The following is a 20,097-nucleotide window of genomic DNA, read 5'->3' as shown; positions in this document are numbered from 1 at the left end:
GCCCATGACTATCCTTTTGTCTGGCTGCCCTAAGATCCGCCTGCTCCATTTCAAACTGCCGCGAGGCTGTTAGTGCCTCCAATGTATCCTTCACATTAATGAACATGTTTGCCCAGTCCATCAATTCCCTCAGGGTGGTTAGGTTTGTCGGGCTATCTCCATCATGAAGGGGTTTCTGGGCTAGATTCCACATAGGAGAGCTGCCAGAGTGATCTTCTCGTCTTGGTCGTCAGTAGTCATTCGCTCCCAATTGAAGTGGGCGAGGTAAGACTTCAGGCTTTCATTGTCACGGTGTTTGACAATCACAAGGTATGTTGCCGGTTGTCTCCTTTTCTAGCTCGCCAAGAACTGAGTTACGAACAGGCGTGCTAGTTCATTAAAGCTCCCTACCGTCCCCGACGGCAGGGATCCAAACTAGGTTTGGCCCCCGCCCTTCAACGTCAACAAGAAGGCTTGACAGGCTACCTCCCCTGGGAAGCTGTGTAGCGTCATGTGGGCCTTAAACGTATCCAAGTGTTCCAAGGGGTCCTTGGTTCCGTCATAAAGCTCCATCTGGGGAACCTTAAATTTTGGCAGCAGGGGAACCGCCATGACCCCTACACTGTAGTGCAGGTTCGTGTTGCCTAGTAGCTGATCAACCGTTGAAGGTGTCCTGACCCGCTTGGCTATCTCAGCGTACTTATCTCCCAATTCTCGTAGTTCTAAGTGCATTCGTCGTCTCTCATCATCTGATGCCGCACTCACTTGGTCACGTTGTGATTTGACATGCTTATTTCCACTAGGCTCATCTTCCCCTCCCAACACTTCATTGGTTCACCGCAGTGTAGTGTTTTCTCTGTGCAGTTCTTTCGTTTCCTCGGTAAGCTTTCTTATCATCTCCTCTATCTCCACTAGCCTCGCCTCCATCGCATCACTCCTATACTCCTCTTCTTGTGCAGTTTTGGACCGCCTCATTGCTAGCATGCGAAGTACATGCTGTCAAGGAAAAGAAAGAAATCCCACAGACAATGCCACTGTTGATGACGTGTTTCACAACCTTGGCAATAGCATGACCCACTTCGTTGAACTTGCAAAACAAATAGAGATTGGATTCAGGTGGAGCCCGTAAGTCCTCCGATGCCTAAGTTAGTTGAAGGTTCTTGTGTATGTAAAGAGTATCCAAATTCTTTTCGTGGAAGGGGTTGAGGTATTTATACCTGGCCTAGACCCTGTCTTCTAGGGGAAGCGTGAGACTCTAAGGTGTGTCTGGGTCAAACCTGTCTTATCCCTGATAAGGTGATGTATTGTCATACCGTGGTTGTGTGCAAGTATATTCTATCATGTAATAAATGCGATGTGTCCCTGGCCTCCTGTGACTAGGCACCTGAGACTGGACAGCTCATAAATGTGACGTGTCCCTGGTCACCCATGATTGTGCAAGTCATAAATGCGATATGCTTCAGGCCGCCCAAGTTTAGATAGGCTCGACTTCCTTCCTTAGATCGGAGTGACCCGATCTAAGGAGGGCTGGGTTTGTTATGGGCTTTCAGTCCGACCAAGGCCTATACCCCGAGGGTCTCTTTTGTGGGGTAGAGGGGTCCGTTGGGATGGACCTAAGCTTGCTTTTCGACCAACTTGGTATTGGGTCACTAGGTCTTGGGCTTGGCCGCTAGGCTTGAGGGCCTGTTCCCCTCACAATCAGAACCAAAAGTAGTCCCGTTCATTTGAAAATAAAATATAAAAAAATTCTCCAATACTTTGAGACGATAATTGCTACTTAGTTAGAACCCAAATTAATTAAATGGTTTCTAAAAAGCAATACTGCCTGCACCATTTGGCCGTCGAAGTATATAATAAGCGGAGAAAATTGGATTTGAATTAAACAAGTAGTCTTCAAGCCTTTGGAGTCTCTTTTGACTCATGTAGTGGCATTACAGTTTGGAAGAGGCATGCATGTTTTGGTGGTTGGTTAAAGCCTCGTTTGGATGCTCATCTCAAATATATATTTTTTGACATTGTCGTGTCTTTCGATCATAACCATATATAATATATTGATAAAAAAAGACAACAATTTTTCATATATCAATTGAGCCTTCTATTTATCATTTTTACACCATATTATACTGAGTTTTTTTATTTTTTTATTAAATTAAAAAAAATTCTTTTATTCATCATATTAACATCAAACATTTAGTAAATTAAAAATTAAAAAAATCATAAATAGTTTTATAGAAATGATGTTAAAATTTTTCATATCAATACCATCTTCAATTCTTGTGTCTTTTTGGGGGTGCTTTAAGCCTTTTTCAGGAGAACCAGAAAGGAGCCACCGGGTACAGTTCAAATTTCAAAATCCCTGTCCTGGAGTGGTACGTACGTACTGGCCTCTCATCACAAGTTGTGCCATTCGTCCCACCACTTATAAGTCTCATTCCAACGTTAACTCCGACCACTTTAAAGGTGTCAAAAAGGCCAAGGGTGGTGTCGTGGCCCGCCTCAGTTTGGATATCGAATATGTTTCTCATTTTATTTCATATTAAACTCTTTATCATAAATTTTTTAAATTTTTATATAAAATATAATAAATAATTTAATTTTTTTAAAATTTTAAATAATAATAATATTAAAAAATAATATTTAAATAAAATTTTATTTATACTCAACTTCTAAAAGTTATATTATTTTTTATATTTTATTTAAAAATTTAGAAAAATTATAATGATTAGATAATATTTTGATGAAAAAAATAAATATTTATATTTAAATAATATTTAAAAATGAAATGAGATGAAATATATAGAAAGGACTGAGAATCGCATCTTCTAAACAAGCCCTGGTGTCCAAACATTTCCCCGTTTCCACACGAAACGCGACTGAATCGGCTTGCAATGAAAAGTGTTGGGCACGTAAAGAGTAGCCATCAGATTTTATATCAGAGTTGTCCTGTAAGACCCAGCAGTGGAGGCATGCATACTCGGGGCCCTGGGGCCAAGGAAATGGAAAGATAGCTGCTGCTGCTCTCTTTGGATCTTACTTCTTCGTACATTATATGAGGCTAAAAAAACAATGCTTAAAACCTAACTCGGAATGCAGATTTCGCCTGTCTTTCTAAGAAACATACAAATACGAAAATACCCAACTTTTTTGTGAAAGTTTCCTCTCATTCTCTCTCTCTCATCTCTGTTTTTTTCCTTGTGGGTCTGGTTCTAATTTCCATCTCTCCTGGTTGGTATATGACTCAAAATAAATGCAGAAACAAACAGCCTAGCAGTTTTTCTTTTCCCCGTCCTTTTCTTTTGTTTTTCTTCTCTTTTTATTTCACTCGTCTGATCTCTTTATAGAGTTATCTCAGTCTGCAAAGCAGTGGCATTGAACTCCACCTGTTGTTGCTGCTGTTGTGGGAACCCAACCTCCCAGCTTGGCTTGACCATGACTCCATCATGCACAGGCACGTACTCCTGATCACAACAAAATATTGTCATCAATTACAACCAAACACCCCAGATAAGAATCATACACCAAGACAGTAAACTGATAAAGATTCCTCCTCTAAATGCCAGGCCGTTGTCTTTTCAGTGTAAAAGCTTCAAAACCAACAGACACAAACCTAAACAACGTGAAAAATTGAAGCTCCCCCCACCTCAAGTTTTTGAACGAGCTCTTTGGCATTCGGAGCAGACACTATTATGTGGCGCTGGGATGGCTTGATGAAGCCATCATCCACTGCTTTGTCAATGAAAGTGAGAAGGTTGTTGTAGTAGCCATCAACGTTTAACAAGCCCACCTATATATATGGTATTGGAGTTGAAAATTTTAGGGTTTGAAATAAAGAAGAGCACCAAACGACCAAAGGTTTTTATTTTTATTTTTATTTTTTATTTTTATAGTAATCTGGGGTGTGCTTACAGGCTTGTCATGGATACCGAGTTGGGCCCAGGTGATGACCTCCAAAAGCTCTTCCAAAGTTCCATACCCACCTGAAACCAATGTGATGACAGAAAATTCCATTGTTTATTCGGGGAACAAAAAGGGCAAAGTGAAAGTTTGAATCTACTAGCTGTATTTGTTAGAGAGAGAGAGAGAGAGAGAGAAAGAGAGAGAGAGAGAAAGGGAGGGAGGACCTGGTAGGGCAATAAAACAATCAGAATGGCGGGCCATTTCAGCCTTTCTTTGGTGCATGTCGGCTACTGGCCTGACCTCTCCAACCGCCTCACCCGTTATCTGTGGCTCCACCCACCATACACAAGCATTAATTCTGATGAGAGACACCATGACGCAAAAAGTTCTGAACTTTGAAACCATATTACAACTATACAAACAATTTTAGAGACACCGTGAACCTTAAGAAAGTGCCAAACTTTAAACCACTAACATGAAAAAGAAAAACCCATTGACTAGTTCAAAAGAAAACCAAAATGGAATCATATGCACCTCTTTGCACATTAGAGTCCTCGGGATGATCCTATTAATCAAAATCCAAAAAAAAAAATGTTTAAGCTATGTGAAAAGGAACAACAAAAATTAACTTCAAACATCCAATCCAAAATTGTGAAGATATAGTGAAGTGATTGTACCCAAGAACTTTTCCCCCACCACGATGCACAGCTTGTGAAACCAGCCCCATTAGCCCAATGCTCCCACCTCCATAAACAAGGTCCAGCCTCCTTGATACCTTTACATGCAGATGCCCAAAACATCTCAGAAAGAGTTGAAGACAACAGAGGAGATGCAAAATCACAGAGAGAAATGGGGGTTATTCAGTTTCACGAATCATTTGGGAATTAAATACCAGCTCTTGGGCTAACTCAATGGCAGCATCTCTGTAGCAGTTTCGCTTCCCAGTACTGCTGCCACAGAAAACGCAAACTCTCTTGAATCTTGAACTCACCACTTTTCCTTCCATTTCCCCACTCAGGATTCCTTGCCACTTGTTTGGTTTGCAAGCACCACAACACTAATATATAACGAAGATAGACCGGTAGAGGAAGCTTCACCACGACTGAAATGGAACAGCCACTACATATAGACTCCGCAATAGTAATATTGTAAGAAAGAAAGAGTCTTTACAGAAACCAAAGTAAAAAAAGACAAAAGAGAAAAAAAATGAGAAAACGCACAAGTACTGTGACTGTGAGTGGATAGGATGAATCATGAAGGGAGACAATAAGGGCAAATAAATAGGGACCGAGTGGGGGAGTCTATACTCTTCCAACTACACGTGTCTGCATATGGTGGGAGAACATGATGGTTTCATTCTTACTCTTGTGACACAAACATTCTTGATGAACCAAAAGAACTTAAGTTTTAACAAAGAATTGCCATCCTCGCACGCCACCAAGACCTCCCCATAGTCTTCGGTCTCATCAGACGCACGGAATTCTGATGGCTGGGACACGTGCAGAGCCTCACTGCATAAAATCAAGATTAACAACACTGAAAAACACAAAAATGAAAATTTAAAAGAAATAACAATTGATCGAAACGTGTCGTTTTTGCTTTCATCCAACCATGTGTCCTTCCCGGCCATCAAAAACCACCTACCCAAAAAGCCTATCTATCTCCTTACTGAAGAGATTTTTGTCCACACACTAGGCAACACCTCTTCACAAGAAAAAAAATCTGTACGAAAGAGGAAAAAACGCACACCTTTGCTCTTTTTAAAGCGGTGCCGGAGGGTGAGCTTTCAAGCATATTCAGGGCCGGAACAACGTAGATACCATCTACATCTTTCCTTGCATTTGTAGGAGATATTTTACTTATCAAAAGTGGTAAAAATAAAAAACAAAAACAAAAACATGCATGTTCTGCACGAAAACGAAGTTCGAAGCAATACAGTTGTATCCTTAATATGCCGAGTAGCATAATTACCAGCTTCATGCTGATCTTACTGTATATGATGTTTGACTAAACATTATCATCAAATGTCAAGTTCTTGAGTGATTGATAATATTTTGATGAGATTTCACATTATCTATCACATTATGGATTTCCATTACATTTTTAAGGCGTACCGAAAGGATGACCTGCTGATAGGTTACGGATTGAAGCTTTCAAGTTGGGGTTAGCAGCTGCAGAACCCACAAACGATGATCCTAATCCACACAGAAACCTCACCTCTAATAAGAAGACACGATTGGCTGTTGCCCATGAGAATGGGACCCACATATGGTTTGTCTTGGTCTTCAATCTGTCACTATCGGTCTCTGAGTGGGTTCCACATAGCATTTACATCATGTAGCACGTTCCCATTTAATGCACATCCCTTAAGTAGGTCCCAGTTAATAAATTTCAGAAATAATGTTTGCTGTGGTCTTGTTTTGGAGAATGTCTCTTTAGCGAAAGCTCCCAAAAATAACATATTCTTTCTTCCCCTTCTTTGTCACGGAGAAATGAGAAACAGCAGATATAATTATATTTAAAAAAATTAAATTAAATTTATTATTAAAGAATTAATTTTTTATATAAATTTTATATTCAGGTGGGTGAGGTGTAAAGGCTCAGTGCCAGAGTTAGAACAGTAAATGAGTCTTTGAAAGAGGGAAAAGAACGTTAGATCATATGCTTAACACGTGTTATATAACATGTACAATATCAGCCTACCAGAAACCCTTTTTTTTTTCCTCAGCCTATCAGATACCTTAGATGTATGTCAGTGGGCTTTTTGTATACAGAAATGCTAAAGTCATGCATTTATGTATTATAAATATTTTTAAAAAAATATTTAAAAACACAGGAAAAACAAAAGAAAAAAAAATTACACTGTCGGAATCTCAGTCGGGATGGTTGTAGAGCCACTCTGTTGAATAACTGGTTTGGTCCAATTGGGCTAATGGGCTGGTTTCACAAGTTCAGTCACGAGATAAAAGATTGCCCAACAGGTTTAGTCATGAGATTTGGCCCATTTCGAGAACGATCGGATTCGGAGCATGATCGGTAGGTTGCTGATACCAAAACCTTTCACAAAATTATTTCATTGTTGACGTTGTATTCAGACTCAGAGGCTCAAAAGGCTTCCTTTCAGCCTTCACGTACAATTTTATTACAGTAATGATAGGTACAAATTTTAAATTTATAAGCTTTATACATGCTTTTCTAAAAATGTGGGTTCCATAAAAAAAAAAAAAAGAAGTAAATTTTTCATATTTTTCCATGGTGGGGTCAACTTTTTTTATATAAGCATTGGGGGCTTATTCAATACTGGCAAGTTATCTGATCTATTTTTATATGATATGAGTTTTGCTACATACAAGTGAATTCGCATACTAATCTATATATTAATATTGTTATTTTCATATTAAAATTATAAATTTACACAATTTTTATTAAAATTTGACTTTCTGACCTATCAAATTGGATGGATGCGTATATAACTAAATTTTATTTTTTCCATACGGTATTTAGTGTAGGATGCAATTATAACATTTGGAAGGGGGAACTGATTTTTATAAAGAAAACCCTAAAATCAATTTGCAGTGGTTTTTTGAAATTTTGGGAGGCAAGCCAAAATTAATTATTGGATTCACTATATGAAGAACATTAAATTTATGTCAGAAATTGGGAAAAGAAATTAAATTCTAAGCTCTGTACAACACAATAAAGGTGTTGATAATAATAACACTAATAATATATAAGAAATTATTGACTTTGGGTCAATACCAAAAACTTGAATTGGTCAAAGATGCGACATAAAATTTATGTCTCTTTGGCCACCAACCTAAAGCTTAAAGTGAAGATAATGGTGCTCCATCAATTGATTCATACCTATTTCCAACATTTGGACATGCAGATCCTTCTGTTTTATGACTCCTGTACTATTACTTTCTAGACACAGTAGTCAGAATTTCTTTTTTTTTCTTTTTTTTTTTCTTTTCTTCTTCTTTTTATTTATTTATTTTTTAAGAGTTGTAGTGTATGCTTATGTTGATATCTGATCACAAGAATGAGGGATAAAAAAAAAAAAAAATCTATTTTTATCAAAATGAGGTATCACAATCTCTCATTTTATATTCCTAACATCCTCGTTGAGCCAGTCTCACATTTTTTGTTGAAATAAGCCCTAATACTATTTGTATCATCCCAATAGAAGGCATACAATTAGTTAGAGCCATATTAAAATATTATAAAGAGTAATAATTTTTCAATTCAAAGTGATTTGTGATCCCATATATTACCTATTATTAAAATATTAATTTCCATTTCCAGTGAAAGTTTTTATTTTATTTTTATTTTTAATTTTACCTATTAAACATTGCGGGATAGAGAGAGACATGATCAATGAGAATGAATCAATTGATAGCTTTTGGAGTAGGCAAAGAAATTTACACCAATAAATGAATGAATTTAATTTAAGGTGGCCGGTGCAAAAGGTTACGTTATTAGATGAGTAATGTTATATATAGTTGTGGAATGCGCAAGTATCGTGTAGTCATTTTAAAAAAGATAATAGTCTATTATTATTATTTTTTCATATGCATCCTATATTTATTCATTTTTTTAAAAATAATTGCATGGTACTTATACATTCGTGTTTGCAACTATCATTTCATAGACAGATTGTGCGGTACGTAGTTGTTTAAAAGTCATATCTCTAACATTTTTTCTTGTATTATAATTCCCTGAGATCCTAAATTAATTAATCAAGACCTATGAATGCATGCACGCTAGCTGGCCGTACCGAGTTGCCTTATTTCCAAGTCCCTTCATCACATGTAGAGCAACCTTCTTGTGCAATATCAGAGATCTGTACTCCAGTGTCATATACTCCTGCAGGCTTCCAGTCAGCAGGAAGAACATGTTGAGCCCAGATCCACTTCCCATCGTACCCAGCTGTTACTACAAACCGGAATTGCAGTGGCCCAGATGGCACTCTACTTGTGTCCCAGACTGCCCCGTGATTTCTACTCATGAAAACCCAGTTAGACGAACCAACCTAGGAACATTGCAGCAATGTTGCATCAGTTTATGGTTATTTATATACATTTTTAACAGTTTTAGTTTAACAAAAAGTCATGCTGCTATGCTTTTTGGCTCACCTGAGCTACATCAACACCTACTATTTCTGTTTGGCCACCTTGAAACAGAAATTTGATTGCCAAGTAATGTGGCTTTTGGCTTGATTCTTCCACTCGCAATGCCATGTTCTGATTCTTGTATTGGCAGGGTACCCTGGTTTATGCAACCAAGAAGATTGGATTTTAGTTCTGCGTTTTTCCCCCTAAAGCATCTGATGCAGATTCAATATGATTCTCTGATGAATACATATTGGACCGTTGCCAACAATAATGCGCTCGGCTTTTGTCTAAGGGGACATTTCTGTCCGACTTTGCAGAGGCCGTAGTGTTATTTAAAGGTGGCCCACATCCGGAGTTCTATACGTGGTCGGTGTGACCCAGATGCAAAGTTGCCATAAGAAGTCAACAAATTTCATCTATTGTGTATGATTTTTAGCCTAGAAGTGGTGGCTAATAATGAAATATATTAATATCCTTACCTCTTGTACTCTACGTCCACAATCCCAAGTTTCAAAATGTGTTGGCCCATACCCTTTGGAGCCATAGCCATGAAAGCTCTGCTGCTGAGGACAAAGTCTGTTTGGTTATTGTGATTGAGATCCGTCAAAACCACTCTAGTCCCTTCTCTAAGACAAACAGTTGTGTTTTTGCATCTTACCTGCCAAACGAGCGTGGCTCCGATCAAAACATAGTTTCCATGGTAGGTAAAAGCATTCGCAAACGAAAGAAAGAAGGTTGAGCTATAGACTATACAGACCTGAAAGCATGCTCCACAACCAGCTCCATCTTTGTAAAGGGAAGGAATACCAGCTGCAAGATGTCCACTGTTGAAACCCAATGCCAAGGAACCATACCCACAAGCCCCAGCTGCATCAAAGCCACAAAACAAGAATGACCAACTTAATATTTTCCTAAACCTTCATCTGGGTCGGTCTTACTTTTTTCCATTTCGTATCATATTGGTAACAATGAACTTGATCAAACAAACGCGATAATGAGGAAAGAGAGGAAAACAAAGGTTGCATCTTACATGAAAGTGCTGAAGCTTTACTGAAATATGCAGCCTTAGTTTGGTGCACACAACGATCACAAGCAGTGGCAGATGAAATAAGAAAGAAGAGGAAGCAAATAAAGAAAGCCATCTTGCTAGTAATTCTATGATAAATGAATACGCAGGAGGAGCTAGGCAAGAGGTGTATATATATAGATGTAAACGTGCGAGTGGATGAGTGTGGACTTTAGGTCAGCGTGTCCAATACCGGCTAGGATAGTTCTTTTAGATGGATCAAAGATTTGAATCGATTTGTTAGACTGTAACGTGCTTGCGTGGGAAGACTTTTAAGTGAGAAAGAAAGAGAAGCATTTGCGCAAACGCGGTGGGACAAAGAAAAAGGGGATGGGGTCTCTCACCGACTCTCTGCCTTCTGCAAACACAGCTATATATGCTGTGAGACGTGTGCTGTGAGAGAGCATTCATGTGTCTTTCCGAGCCTTTAAATGGATATATTGGGACATACTCTTTGCACTTCGAGATGTTTCTTCCCTTTTTATTCCTCAGATTCTCACACTCCGAGACTTGTAAGTAGAAACTTAAATCAATAGAAAAGTTGCATGGTTTTCCAAGTACTCAAAAGTATTGTGCCTCTTTTCAATCGAGTTGTCTTTTTTTTTTTTATATAGCTGGTGAAAAAGGTCGCTTCTACTACCATACAAGCAGTGTGGGTTGCAATTTTCAAACAATTGAATAAGAAAAGAAAAAAAGGAGAGAGAGAGAGAGAGGGAGGCATTTTGTGTGCTTTTTTTCACGCGTATGGTAGAACAAAAAGGAAAGAACATTTAAGTTTGAGATAAGTTCGGTAAATGTGAGGATTCTTTGTTAATGGGAGGTGCAAAGATGGGAACAAATTCTACCACAAGTAAAGAAAGATTAATAAATGCTAAACTTGGACAACCATAGTGGGCAATGGAAACTTCTGTCATATTTATTTTTTTAGATCATCCTTCTCATTTAGGTGTCGGTAACCAGGAAATTATAAAAGCAACGGCAAGAGCACAGTAACCACAGGTCCACAAAGCATACCAACAATTATTATATCAATATAGATGTTCATCTTTTTACTGGCCATATTCCAAGATCTCTCATAGCCGAATGCCCAATTTATTTTTCATGTAAGACAGTGTATTTGGTATCAATTATTCAGATTAGTGAAAAAATAACTTTTCCGGGCTCTGTTTTTCTCATCAAAAGAAAGAAAACTTCCAAGACCTCCACTACCGAAAGTATAAACTATGGGTGTCTTGACTTTTTTCCCCTGATTAAAAGGGAATTAACAAAACACAGAGTGGTTCATGGGGATCAGGCAAGAGTTGAGGGTAAATGAATGTTGGGTGGGATTCTCAGTATGAGAGAATGCATCCAATAATGTTGTTGGAGGCAATCCATATGGCGAGGTAGTGCTCCTAAGGGTTGGCACTTCTTACTTTATGCACACCAGCAGGAGAAGTCCTTTAGGACGTTGATGATATCCTTGACAAGGGGCGTAATCCTCCAATCTGTTGAGACTCCTTGTTAGTAGCAAGGCAGATGTTCAAAGTTTGGTGACTGCCTAAAATGACTGATTTTTCTCTTCAATTCTTTCTTTTTGCTAATAGGACTAAGCATTACAAGGTACGAGATCCAAATAGATAAATTTCGTGCAATTTTTTTTTAAAATAATATGTCTCACTAATAAATAATAGATTTTATTTATACTTTTTTAATGAGTTCACCTTTTAATAAAAATTTGTGCGAAACTTATTTATTTAGAAGTTGTACAAATTATTTTTCCTTGAAAAAATTGGTTGCTGCACCGAGGACATGGCAAACGATATGGTTCTGTTTTTCACCACCTACCACCTTTTTTACACGCGTTTCTCTGAGTTGTTTCCATTGAAGTCAAAGCTCTAAAAACTTTTTAGAAAATGGGATGTTCGTGGTGTATCATCATCAGCTTTTCGTTAATGGCCTCTTGGGTGTATGCCACTGCAAAGCTTTCATCAATTGCAGAGCTTTATATTTAAGTCCTATAAAACAAGTGTTCTCATATTAAAAATTTCACCCTTGTCTTTTATTGGACTGCTTACATGACGATAAATTGCCCCCAAAAAAAAAAAGTAATATAGAGCCCAAACACGCTAAACCTTTATTCAGTCTTATATTTTTCATTGAATTGCATATGTAGAACACCAACTTCACATTATGAACAAAATTAAAACAAAATCTTTCATGCCAAAGAACCAAAAGCAGCACAGAGCTCGTCGAGTAAGCAAACAAATCACAATTTTTGGATGTGGTTTTACTGCTAATGAATCAATCTAAAGCTCGAAGTCTGTGCTCACACTTACAAAAAGCTATACTCGAACTATTTTTTTCTGAAAGAGAACGAAAAACAAGGGCAGAGCTTGGAGAAGGAAGTACCAGTTGAAAGCATTAATTTGCGGGTCATTTGGAGGACAGGCTTGAAGGGAGAAATGGGACAAGGGTTTTTTTTTTTTTGAAAATAAATGGGACAAGGGTTAAAATATAATACAAATAATTAAATCAACTACTTTTCATTGGTTTAAATTTTTGGAATAAGGTTATTTTTCACATAGTATTAGAGTAGAGGTGTTGAGTTACTCTACACTCTACCCTTGATCCATTGAAGAGAGTTTGACGCACATGTGAGGGGGAGTATTAAGAATATAATATAAATAATTTAATCTATCTCTTTCCGTCGGAGTAGACAGTGTGGAAGCTTCAGGCTTTCCATGACTTCCTGCCTATGATTTGGTTTTGATTTTCAAAAGGACGTCTATGACTCTATAGTTTATATACGTTGGGGTTTGAGCATTGGATGAGCCACTTTTGAGAGGTTCACGTTTTTAAAGCTAATTCAAACTTCTTGGGGTCTTTGAAGCTTAGGCTCGGGGAAGGGGTTATTGGGTTTCTGCAGGATCTATTCCCAATTCAGGAATATGGACTTCCATGGCCTCACCAGTAGCCAAGGTTACATGAAATTAAAAATTTGAGAGTTCATTAACAATTTAGGAATGATGAGCTATAAGAAGATGGAAGAAAGAGGGCTGTAAAAAGAGGAAAATGGAGAAACAAACATGCATGCTGTCTTGGATCTTGTCGACAAAAGTATTTATTTCACAAATGTGAAAGTGATCATAGCTTTTATCTGGGGCCCAAACTGCGGTTGCATGGATTTGGAAGAAGAAAACAACAGCATGAATAACGATAGACATCAATGGCCTACCCTGAAGAGTTGATTGCTCAAGACGGCCCAGACATCCCCACAATCCCACCCTTCTGTTTGGTTTGATAATCACATGGCTATGCGTTATATCAGTAGAACATAAAGGAAACAGCAGAGTTTGGTGCTGTCTGACCTGGTGGATATATATATATCTCATAACCATCTATGTCTTCCCACAGAACACTAGATCTAGAATCTGAAACATCAGATCTCTAGGGCTCCTCTTACTTGTTGCTTATTCAGAACCCTCACTCTAAGCTGCAGCCATGATCAACCCAAAAAGGCTAATCCCAATGGCAAAGAAGTGGCAAAGAATGACTGCTAATAAGCCTAAGAGGATTTCATGTCCAAAAAGTGATGTAGGTTTGCAGTCTTCAGTGGCCAATAAAGGCCATTTTGTTGTATACACCACTGACAATAAAAGGTTTGTGGTTCCCTTGGAATATCTCAGCAAGAATGTCTTCAGGGAGCTCTTGAGAATGTCTGAGGAGGAGTTTGGACTACCCAGCAATGGACCAATCAGATTGCCTTGTGATAGTACTTTGTTGGAGTATGTCATTTATTTGGTTCAAGCACACATGGCTGAATATCTGGAGAAGGCTTTGCTCACTTCAATGGCAAAGTGTCACTGCTCCTGCTCGGCTTCATATTGCATTGCTTTAGGACAGAACCAACAGCAACCTCTTATTAACGGCTTTTGAAGGAATGCCCATCTCTATATTCTTTTGCAATTCTTGTATTATGCAGAAGATCACTCGGTTCTGTAAATTTAGCAGCAGGAAATTTTGTTACATGATGAAGATTTCTTTATAAGATGTTACTCACCATTAAATAGTTCGTTATAAACATCCTTGTGCTGTAATGAACATATGTTCTCCCAGCAAAGAAGTTGCTAAAGCACATTGCAACCATGTAAGCAAGGTTTATTTCGGTCATAGCTCTCTCCCTCTCAAGTAGGGCTTTGTTTCTAAGTTTTTGGTTTGGGTTCCTGTTAATGACAAATGAATTCAGGTTTTGGATTGTATGCCTTAGGATGATGAGCTTAGAATCCCGGTTGAGCTGAAAGAGCAAGTTATTCCTCTCCTACTGAGTTTTACTTTTTTGGGAGACATTTTTTATTTATTTTTAATAGAATTGATTCGGTCATAAAAAGATTCTATAAGAATAAATTTACAAACTAATATGATTTCATATGATATTTTATATCTACTTTACTTACACTAAAAATAGTTTTACAATCTAACGTACCACATCAATTTATATCAATTTGTGGGTTTATTTTTATGAAATATCTTTATAACTAAAGCAATTCTCTTTTTTCATCAATGTATTTTGGGCTCTGTTTTATTAGGTGCTTTATGTTTCCATTTTGTTCTCTATCTATATCAAGACTATAAATTAGGGATTATAATTTTTGTTTGTAACCAATGAATCCCGTTCCAAATTAATAAAACAGAGTTGAAGGTTTAGACCTTTAGATTGTTTAATTAAATAAGTTGGATTAAGATTGACTAAAGTATGATTTAAACTCGATATTTGATATTAACAACTGTGTCTTATATCACGGCTGAATAGAAAAAATCTATTCATATTTATTTTCTTATCGTTCAATAATGTGACATTAGATTGACAAGTGAAATATAATAAATAATTTCTAATCATCTAATGTCACATTATAAGATGATGAAAATTAAAATGATGAGTAGCATTATTTGATAGAATATAACATAAAATGAATGGATTAAAATAAAAAAATATTTCTTGATGAAAAATAAAATAGAAGTGTTAATTCTACCCAAATATTTTAAAAAATAAATTTTAAAAATAATTTGGTTTGATAGAATAAATTAGATTTATTTTATAATTTTGCGCGTTGTATTAAATTGTTTTAATTTATAAATTTACTTTTACAACATCTCTATACTCGAAAAAAAAAATTGTGAAAAAATGAAAAAAGAAGAAGAAAGCAATCTCTCGCGGTGAGCACGCAAAGCACAAACCCCGCATATAAGCAGTCAGTCTCCGACTATCCCTCCCCCCTTCCCATCGCTCTGTTCCAATCCCAAATCTTACCGTCTTTTTTCTTTGGGAAAGATTATATATTCATTTGTTTTTGTATGACTTTTTAATAATATCCGTCGATTTTGTTCTCATATAATCATTAACATATTAAACAGTTTTCATTCCGGAATACCAATTCTTCCTTCTGCCCACTCGGACAGATCGATTTTGGGGGGCTTTTGATTTACTTGGGGTTTGTGTTTTCGCTTTCGGTTTTTTGACCGATCGATTACTATGGGTGCTGAGGGGGATTCGAGCGTGCCGAGACTCGGTGGTGGTGGTGAAGAAGAACAAGTGGTGGCGATCAATGTCCGATGCTCCAATGGTTCGAAATTTACCCTGAGGACCAGCCTCGAGTCCACCGTTAGCGCATTCAAAGCGGTTCTGGCTCAGAATTGCGACGTCCCAGCTGATCAGCAGAGATTGATTTATAAAGGTCGCATCTTGAAAGATGATCAAACCCTAGAAAGCTATGGTACGTGTCTCGATTCCTTGTGAAGATTTTTGTGTTGGCTTCCAATGAATTTTTTCCATGAATTACCCGAGTGCTTGCGGAAAACTCCTTGCCATGTGTATCCCGGAATTAGTCTAGACACCCGGTGCCAATTTTAAAAAAATAAATAAATAAAAAAATAAAATAAAAAATAAAAATTCGATCCAAGTAAATTTTTAGTTTCAGACTTTTAGTCAATGATTTTCCTGTAGAATGTCCGTATTGATAGGAAAGTGAAGTGGGTTTTGTTAATATTTTGAGCTGCTAAAGTTTTGTTTCTTTGGTTGGTGCTTCGTTTTTGAATGAGCTTTGTGAAACTCTCGGAGATTTTGAAGTTTTATTAAACTGTATGATTTTGAAATGCATCTATAGACTATCATCGAGAAGCGTACAAAGCTTTATTAAACTGTGTGGCTCTGGAGGGCTATAAATCATTGGTTTGGTATAAAAATGATATAAGCATAGCCTTTTCATGTCGAGGACATCCTCAATCATTTCACCTTTGAGGGCACGGTTTTCTTTTGGTGGCAGAGGTGAAGCCACCGCTGTTTGCACGTATTTTTTTGTACGGCGGCAGAATATTTTTTTAATTTTCTTTTTCGTGCTTGATTTACACAATCAAACAAATCGGGTTCTTGGTAATTTATTTGATCCTCGTTTCCAGTAGTTTATACATGTGAATCATTAAAGAGTTTGCAATATGCTTTACAAGGGTTGGTCTGTCTTCTCCTCAGGTTTATCTTTTATGCCCTTTTTTGTTGAAGGTTTGCAGGCGGAACACACTGTTCACATGGTTCGTGGGTTTGCTTCAGCTGCATCAAATCCTGCTGCTGCAAATGCTCCTGTTGCTGGTAACTTTGGGAGTCCCAACAACAGTCCAGGTGTTATACAGGGTGTTGGCTCAAATGAAGGTGGGGGATTGGGAAATGCTGGTCCTGGGGCATCTTTGTTCCCTGGACTGGGCTTCAATGCATTAGGCAGTGGGGAGGCATCTAGTTTGTTTGGAGCTGGACTGCCTGAGTTTGAACAAGTGCAGCAGCAATTGACTCAGAATCCAAACATGATGAGGGAAATAATGAACATGCCTGCCATGCAGAGCCTAATGAACAACCCGGACTTAATGCGCAGCTTGATTATGAACAATCCTCAGATGCGTGATATCATCGACCGTAATCCAGAGCTTGCTCATGTACTTAATGATCCTGGGATTCTCCGACAGACTGTAGAGGCTGCGAGGAACCCTGAGCTTATGCGTGAGATGATGCGAAACACTGACAGGGCGATGAGCAACATTGAATCTACCCCTGAGGGATTTAACATGCTCAGACGAATGTACGAAAATGTTCTGGAACCATTTTCGAATGCTACAACGATGAGTCGAAATGCTGGAAATGATTCGAGTTCAAACCCGTTTGCAGCACTTCTTGGAAATCAAGGTGGGACACAAGTCAGGGATGGTGCTAATAACCCTTCGACTATTGGTTCTGAAACAATCAGTGGACTTATTTCTCCAAATACAAACCCACTCCCTAACCCTTGGAGCAATACCGCCGGTGAGCTTTGCCCTTGCTTACTCTTTCATATGTACTCTCTAGCATTATAGAATAGAAAGAAAAAGTTGTTACCCAAAAAGAAAAGTTTGTGCAAAGTTAATTAATGGATCTGGAATACCAGTACCATTTTTATATTAGTAAACAAGCATTTTATTGAGGAGATTGATAGGCATATCAGTACCAATTTTTTAGTTGCTAATGCCACTATCCATAGTTGTTTGAAGAACTCCTTTGCTCTTATCTATGTGGTATACATATCTATTTGCATCAATCTCTGATGTTATGTTATTAGATCTATTTGCTATTACTTGCTTGCTCAGTTATCATATTGCAAGAATATTTAATTATGTGAATAACTGTGTTGGATAGAATATCTTACTTCCCTAGCAGAAAATCGCTGCTTGTATGTCACTATGTTTGAGGTAGTTCGAATATGTTATAAGAAATTGTGAATTGTAACTTTTACTTATTAAAATTGAATGTCAGGAGGTACACAAACAACAACTACGCAGCCAAATCCTGCTGGGGATGCAAGGGCACCTGGTATTGGTGGTCTTGGTGGGCTTGGTCTCCCCAATATGGATCACATGTTTAATGGCACTCCAGATGCTTCTCTACTGAGCCAACTTTTGCAAAACCCAGCTGTATCACAGATGATGCAAAGCTTGCTCTCTAACCCTCAATATATGAATCAGGTACTTCGACTAGGAATCTTGTGTTAGCTGAATAGATCATATTTACAAGATTTGTGCTATTTCATGTATTCAATAGGCTTTTTTGAATGATAGATTCTCAGCCTCAACCCGCAACTACGTGGCATGGTAGATGCGAATCCTCAATTAAGAGAAATGATGCAAAACCCAGATCTTCTACGTCAATTAACTAACCCTGAGACAATGCAGGTTTATCTTTACCCACATTGTCTCAATCTCATTCTCTCTGTATCTGTGTGATATGTTCAAATTCTTTTTATGTGTTATATTCTTTCAAACTATTTTGGTGAGGGGCATGAAGGTACTTATTGAAAACAAATGTTTTGACCATGAAGTTTAATGGTGATTCACTGATGCTTGGCTTTTATTTTGTTCTGTTTCATGGGTCTCTTGCAGCAAATGCTAGCTTCCTGGCATGATTACTTTTTGAAAAAACAAATGTTTTGACCATGAAGTTTGATGGTGATTCACTGATGCTTTGCTTTTATTTTGTTCTGTTTCGTGTCTCTTGCAGCAAATGCTAGCTTTACAGCAGGCACTCACGTCTCGGCTTAATCAACGGCCATCAACCCTGTAAGTGAGGATGTATATTTCTTTGTTACTGGAGTGGTGCCATTTGTTTGCTTGATGAGGTTGTGATGAGTTTATGCTGTTTTGTGCTCCTGTACAGTTACTGATGGATAATCATGATTGTTTTCCAGATGATTAGTTAAAAATTAGGGCTTCCCTACTAGAGATTTAGTTAATTACTTTTGATGGCGACTAATGCCTATTCCTTCTGAATATATAGGGAATTATTAAGTATAATTGATTTGTTACTTGTAAAAGATATTCTGAATGCCAAGACACATCCCTTTGGACTTTTTTGATTCTTTTTTTTTTTATAGGTAAAAGAGGTTTTATTGATTCACGTAAATAGGAAAAGCTCGAGTACACAGGAAGTATACAAGAAAGAGCCTAGTTACAAAACTACGTGCTACGTCCTATTCCTTTTGATTCTTTGTGACTTATGAAACATACCATATGCAAATGTGTCATAGGCTTTTTAGCCTTTGTGTGCATTATGTTGACCAGCAGTCATCAATTCATGCTATTGTTGGTAACCGATTCTAGTTCCTAACTAGGTGTAATCACATGTACACTTCCTGTGTACTTGGGCTATGCGTATTTCTATATCAATAAAATATCTTCTCACTTGTAAAAAAAAAAACCAAATTCATGCTGTTGTTGGCTCTTACATATGATTTGCTGTTGTCTTGCAGGGATCAAGCTCAGACTGGCGGGAATACAGGTACTTCTGAAGACTAGAACTTAAACTTAGAAGATAATGTTTTGTTTTCTCTTTCCAATTAAGTTTCCTTTGATTTGATGTTCTTGCCTTTGAACGGGAGCAGCGAATAATGCTGCACTGGAGTTGATGATGAACATGTTTGGTGGTCTTGGAGCTGGAAGCTTGACTGTTCCTAATAATCCAGATGGTCTGAATTACTTCATTGACCATATTTTAGGCTCTAGCTGTTAGTTTGCCACTGATATTTGCCTTTTACTTCTGTAGTACCCCCGGAGGAACTGTATGCAACTCAACTTTCACAGCTCCAAGAAATGGGTTTCTTTGATACTCAGGAGAATATCAGGGCACTGCATGCTACGGCTGGGAATGTCCATGCTGCGGTTGAGCGACTTTTGGGGAATTCCGGGCAATAAGCCTCATTGGATTTTTCCCTTTTTAATTGTTACTCGGGGCAACAGTCATTTGGACTTGTAAGAATAGTTAATTTGTACTAGTGGGTTGTAAAGGCATGCAATGTCCAGAAAAACATTCCATTTTGAGCGCGTGAATAAGCGAAGACACGCTATGATAGAGCCCTGAGATTGTGAGTTATAAGCATTTGCTGTACCGGATTATTTTGGTTCCCTTGCAGTGTCTATCTCTCATGTACATACACAATTTACAAATATTTTCTATGTGACTACCTCTTGTTGATTTCATGGATTTTTGTACCG

The 20,097-nt window shown here is 37.8% G+C and overlaps 4 protein-coding genes across 5 annotated transcripts; 2 read left to right on the top strand and 2 right to left on the bottom strand.

Moving 5' to 3' along the window:
• Window positions 1-2,875: 2,875 nt before the first annotated feature.
• LOC122312855 (cytokinin riboside 5'-monophosphate phosphoribohydrolase LOG5-like) lies at window positions 2,876-5,192 on the bottom strand. Its single transcript, XM_043127509.1, has 7 exons — window positions 4,769-5,192; window positions 4,554-4,651; window positions 4,411-4,441; window positions 4,101-4,200; window positions 3,886-3,956; window positions 3,620-3,763; window positions 2,876-3,437 (listed from the first exon to the last, which is right to left on the bottom strand). The coding sequence occupies exons 1-7, from the start codon at window positions 4,880-4,882 to the stop codon at window positions 3,315-3,317; spliced, it is 681 nt and encodes a 226-aa protein (XP_042983443.1). The 5' UTR covers window positions 4,883-5,192; the 3' UTR covers window positions 2,876-3,314.
• A 3,312-nt stretch (window positions 5,193-8,504) lies between these two features.
• Window positions 8,505-10,398, bottom strand: LOC122312308 (expansin-like A2). Its single transcript, XM_043126866.1, has 5 exons — window positions 10,021-10,398; window positions 9,748-9,857; window positions 9,470-9,648; window positions 9,012-9,144; window positions 8,505-8,908 (listed from the first exon to the last, which is right to left on the bottom strand). The coding sequence occupies exons 1-5, from the start codon at window positions 10,130-10,132 to the stop codon at window positions 8,663-8,665; spliced, it is 780 nt and encodes a 259-aa protein (XP_042982800.1). The 5' UTR covers window positions 10,133-10,398; the 3' UTR covers window positions 8,505-8,662.
• Window positions 10,399-13,392: 2,994 nt separating this feature from the next.
• LOC122312309 (auxin-responsive protein SAUR64-like) lies at window positions 13,393-14,297 on the top strand. The gene has a single exon (XM_043126867.1). It carries the CDS (start codon window positions 13,540-13,542, stop codon window positions 13,972-13,974), a length of 435 nt encoding a protein of 144 aa, XP_042982801.1. The 5' UTR covers window positions 13,393-13,539; the 3' UTR covers window positions 13,975-14,297.
• Window positions 14,298-15,206: 909 nt separating this feature from the next.
• On the top strand, window positions 15,207-20,082 carry LOC122312307 (ubiquitin domain-containing protein DSK2b-like). 2 transcript variants are annotated; one of them, XM_043126863.1, is made up of 8 exons: window positions 15,209-15,809; window positions 16,592-17,380; window positions 17,867-18,075; window positions 18,169-18,282; window positions 18,608-18,666; window positions 19,356-19,384; window positions 19,488-19,571; window positions 19,649-20,082. In XM_043126863.1, the coding sequence occupies exons 1-8, from the start codon at window positions 15,569-15,571 to the stop codon at window positions 19,795-19,797; spliced, it is 1,674 nt and encodes a 557-aa protein (XP_042982797.1). In that variant the 5' UTR covers window positions 15,209-15,568; the 3' UTR covers window positions 19,798-20,082. The 2 variants fall into 2 exon arrangements, with proteins under 2 accessions (XP_042982799.1, XP_042982797.1); XM_043126865.1 differs by lacking the exons at window positions 18,608-18,666; window positions 19,356-19,384; window positions 19,488-19,571; window positions 19,649-20,082 and adding an exon at window positions 18,490-18,555 and having other exon boundaries at window positions 15,207-15,809.
• Window positions 20,083-20,097: the final 15 nt, after the last annotated feature.

Source organism: Carya illinoinensis, chromosome 6, assembly GCF_018687715.1.
Source record: "Carya illinoinensis cultivar Pawnee chromosome 6, C.illinoinensisPawnee_v1, whole genome shotgun sequence".
Taxonomy (NCBI): Eukaryota; Viridiplantae; Streptophyta; class Magnoliopsida; order Fagales; family Juglandaceae; genus Carya; species Carya illinoinensis.
Note: the sequence above shows the minus strand (reverse complement) of the source record. Positions and strands in the feature narration are given on the sequence as shown.

What these genes read in the sequence shown, in the direction of transcription:
- LOC122312309 (XM_043126867.1), top strand. Translation starts at nt 13,540, where the DNA reads ATGATCAACCCAAAAAGGCTAATCCCAATGGCAAAGAAGTGGCAAAGA.
- LOC122312308 (XM_043126866.1), bottom strand. Translation starts at nt 10,132, where the DNA reads ATGGCTTTCTTTATTTGCTTCCTCTTCTTTCTTATTTCATCTGCCACT. An exon ending in GTGGACGTAGAGTACAAGAG is followed by an intron (nt 9,145 to 9,469) that starts GTAAGGATATTA and finishes TGCATAAACCAG; the next exon opens with GGTACCCTGCCAATACAAGA. An exon ending in TAGGTGTTGATGTAGCTCAG is followed by an intron (nt 8,909 to 9,011) that starts GTGAGCCAAAAA and finishes CAATGTTCCTAG; the next exon opens with GTTGGTTCGTCTAACTGGGT.
- LOC122312855 (XM_043127509.1), bottom strand. Translation starts at nt 4,882, where the DNA reads ATGGAAGGAAAAGTGGTGAGTTCAAGATTCAAGAGAGTTTGCGTTTTC. An exon ending in GGACTCTAATGTGCAAAGAG is followed by an intron (nt 4,201 to 4,410) that starts GTGCATATGATT and finishes GTGGAGCCACAG; the next exon opens with ATAACGGGTGAGGCGGTTGG. An exon ending in AGCTCGTTCAAAAACTTGAG is followed by an intron (nt 3,438 to 3,619) that starts GTGGGGGGAGCT and finishes TGTTGTGATCAG; the next exon opens with GAGTACGTGCCTGTGCATGA.
- LOC122312307 (XM_043126863.1), top strand. Translation starts at nt 15,569, where the DNA reads ATGGGTGCTGAGGGGGATTCGAGCGTGCCGAGACTCGGTGGTGGTGGT. An exon ending in ACCCTCAATATATGAATCAG is followed by an intron (nt 18,076 to 18,168) that starts GTACTTCGACTA and finishes TTTGAATGATAG; the next exon opens with ATTCTCAGCCTCAACCCGCA. An exon ending in TGTTCCTAATAATCCAGATG is followed by an intron (nt 19,572 to 19,648) that starts GTCTGAATTACT and finishes TTACTTCTGTAG; the next exon opens with TACCCCCGGAGGAACTGTAT.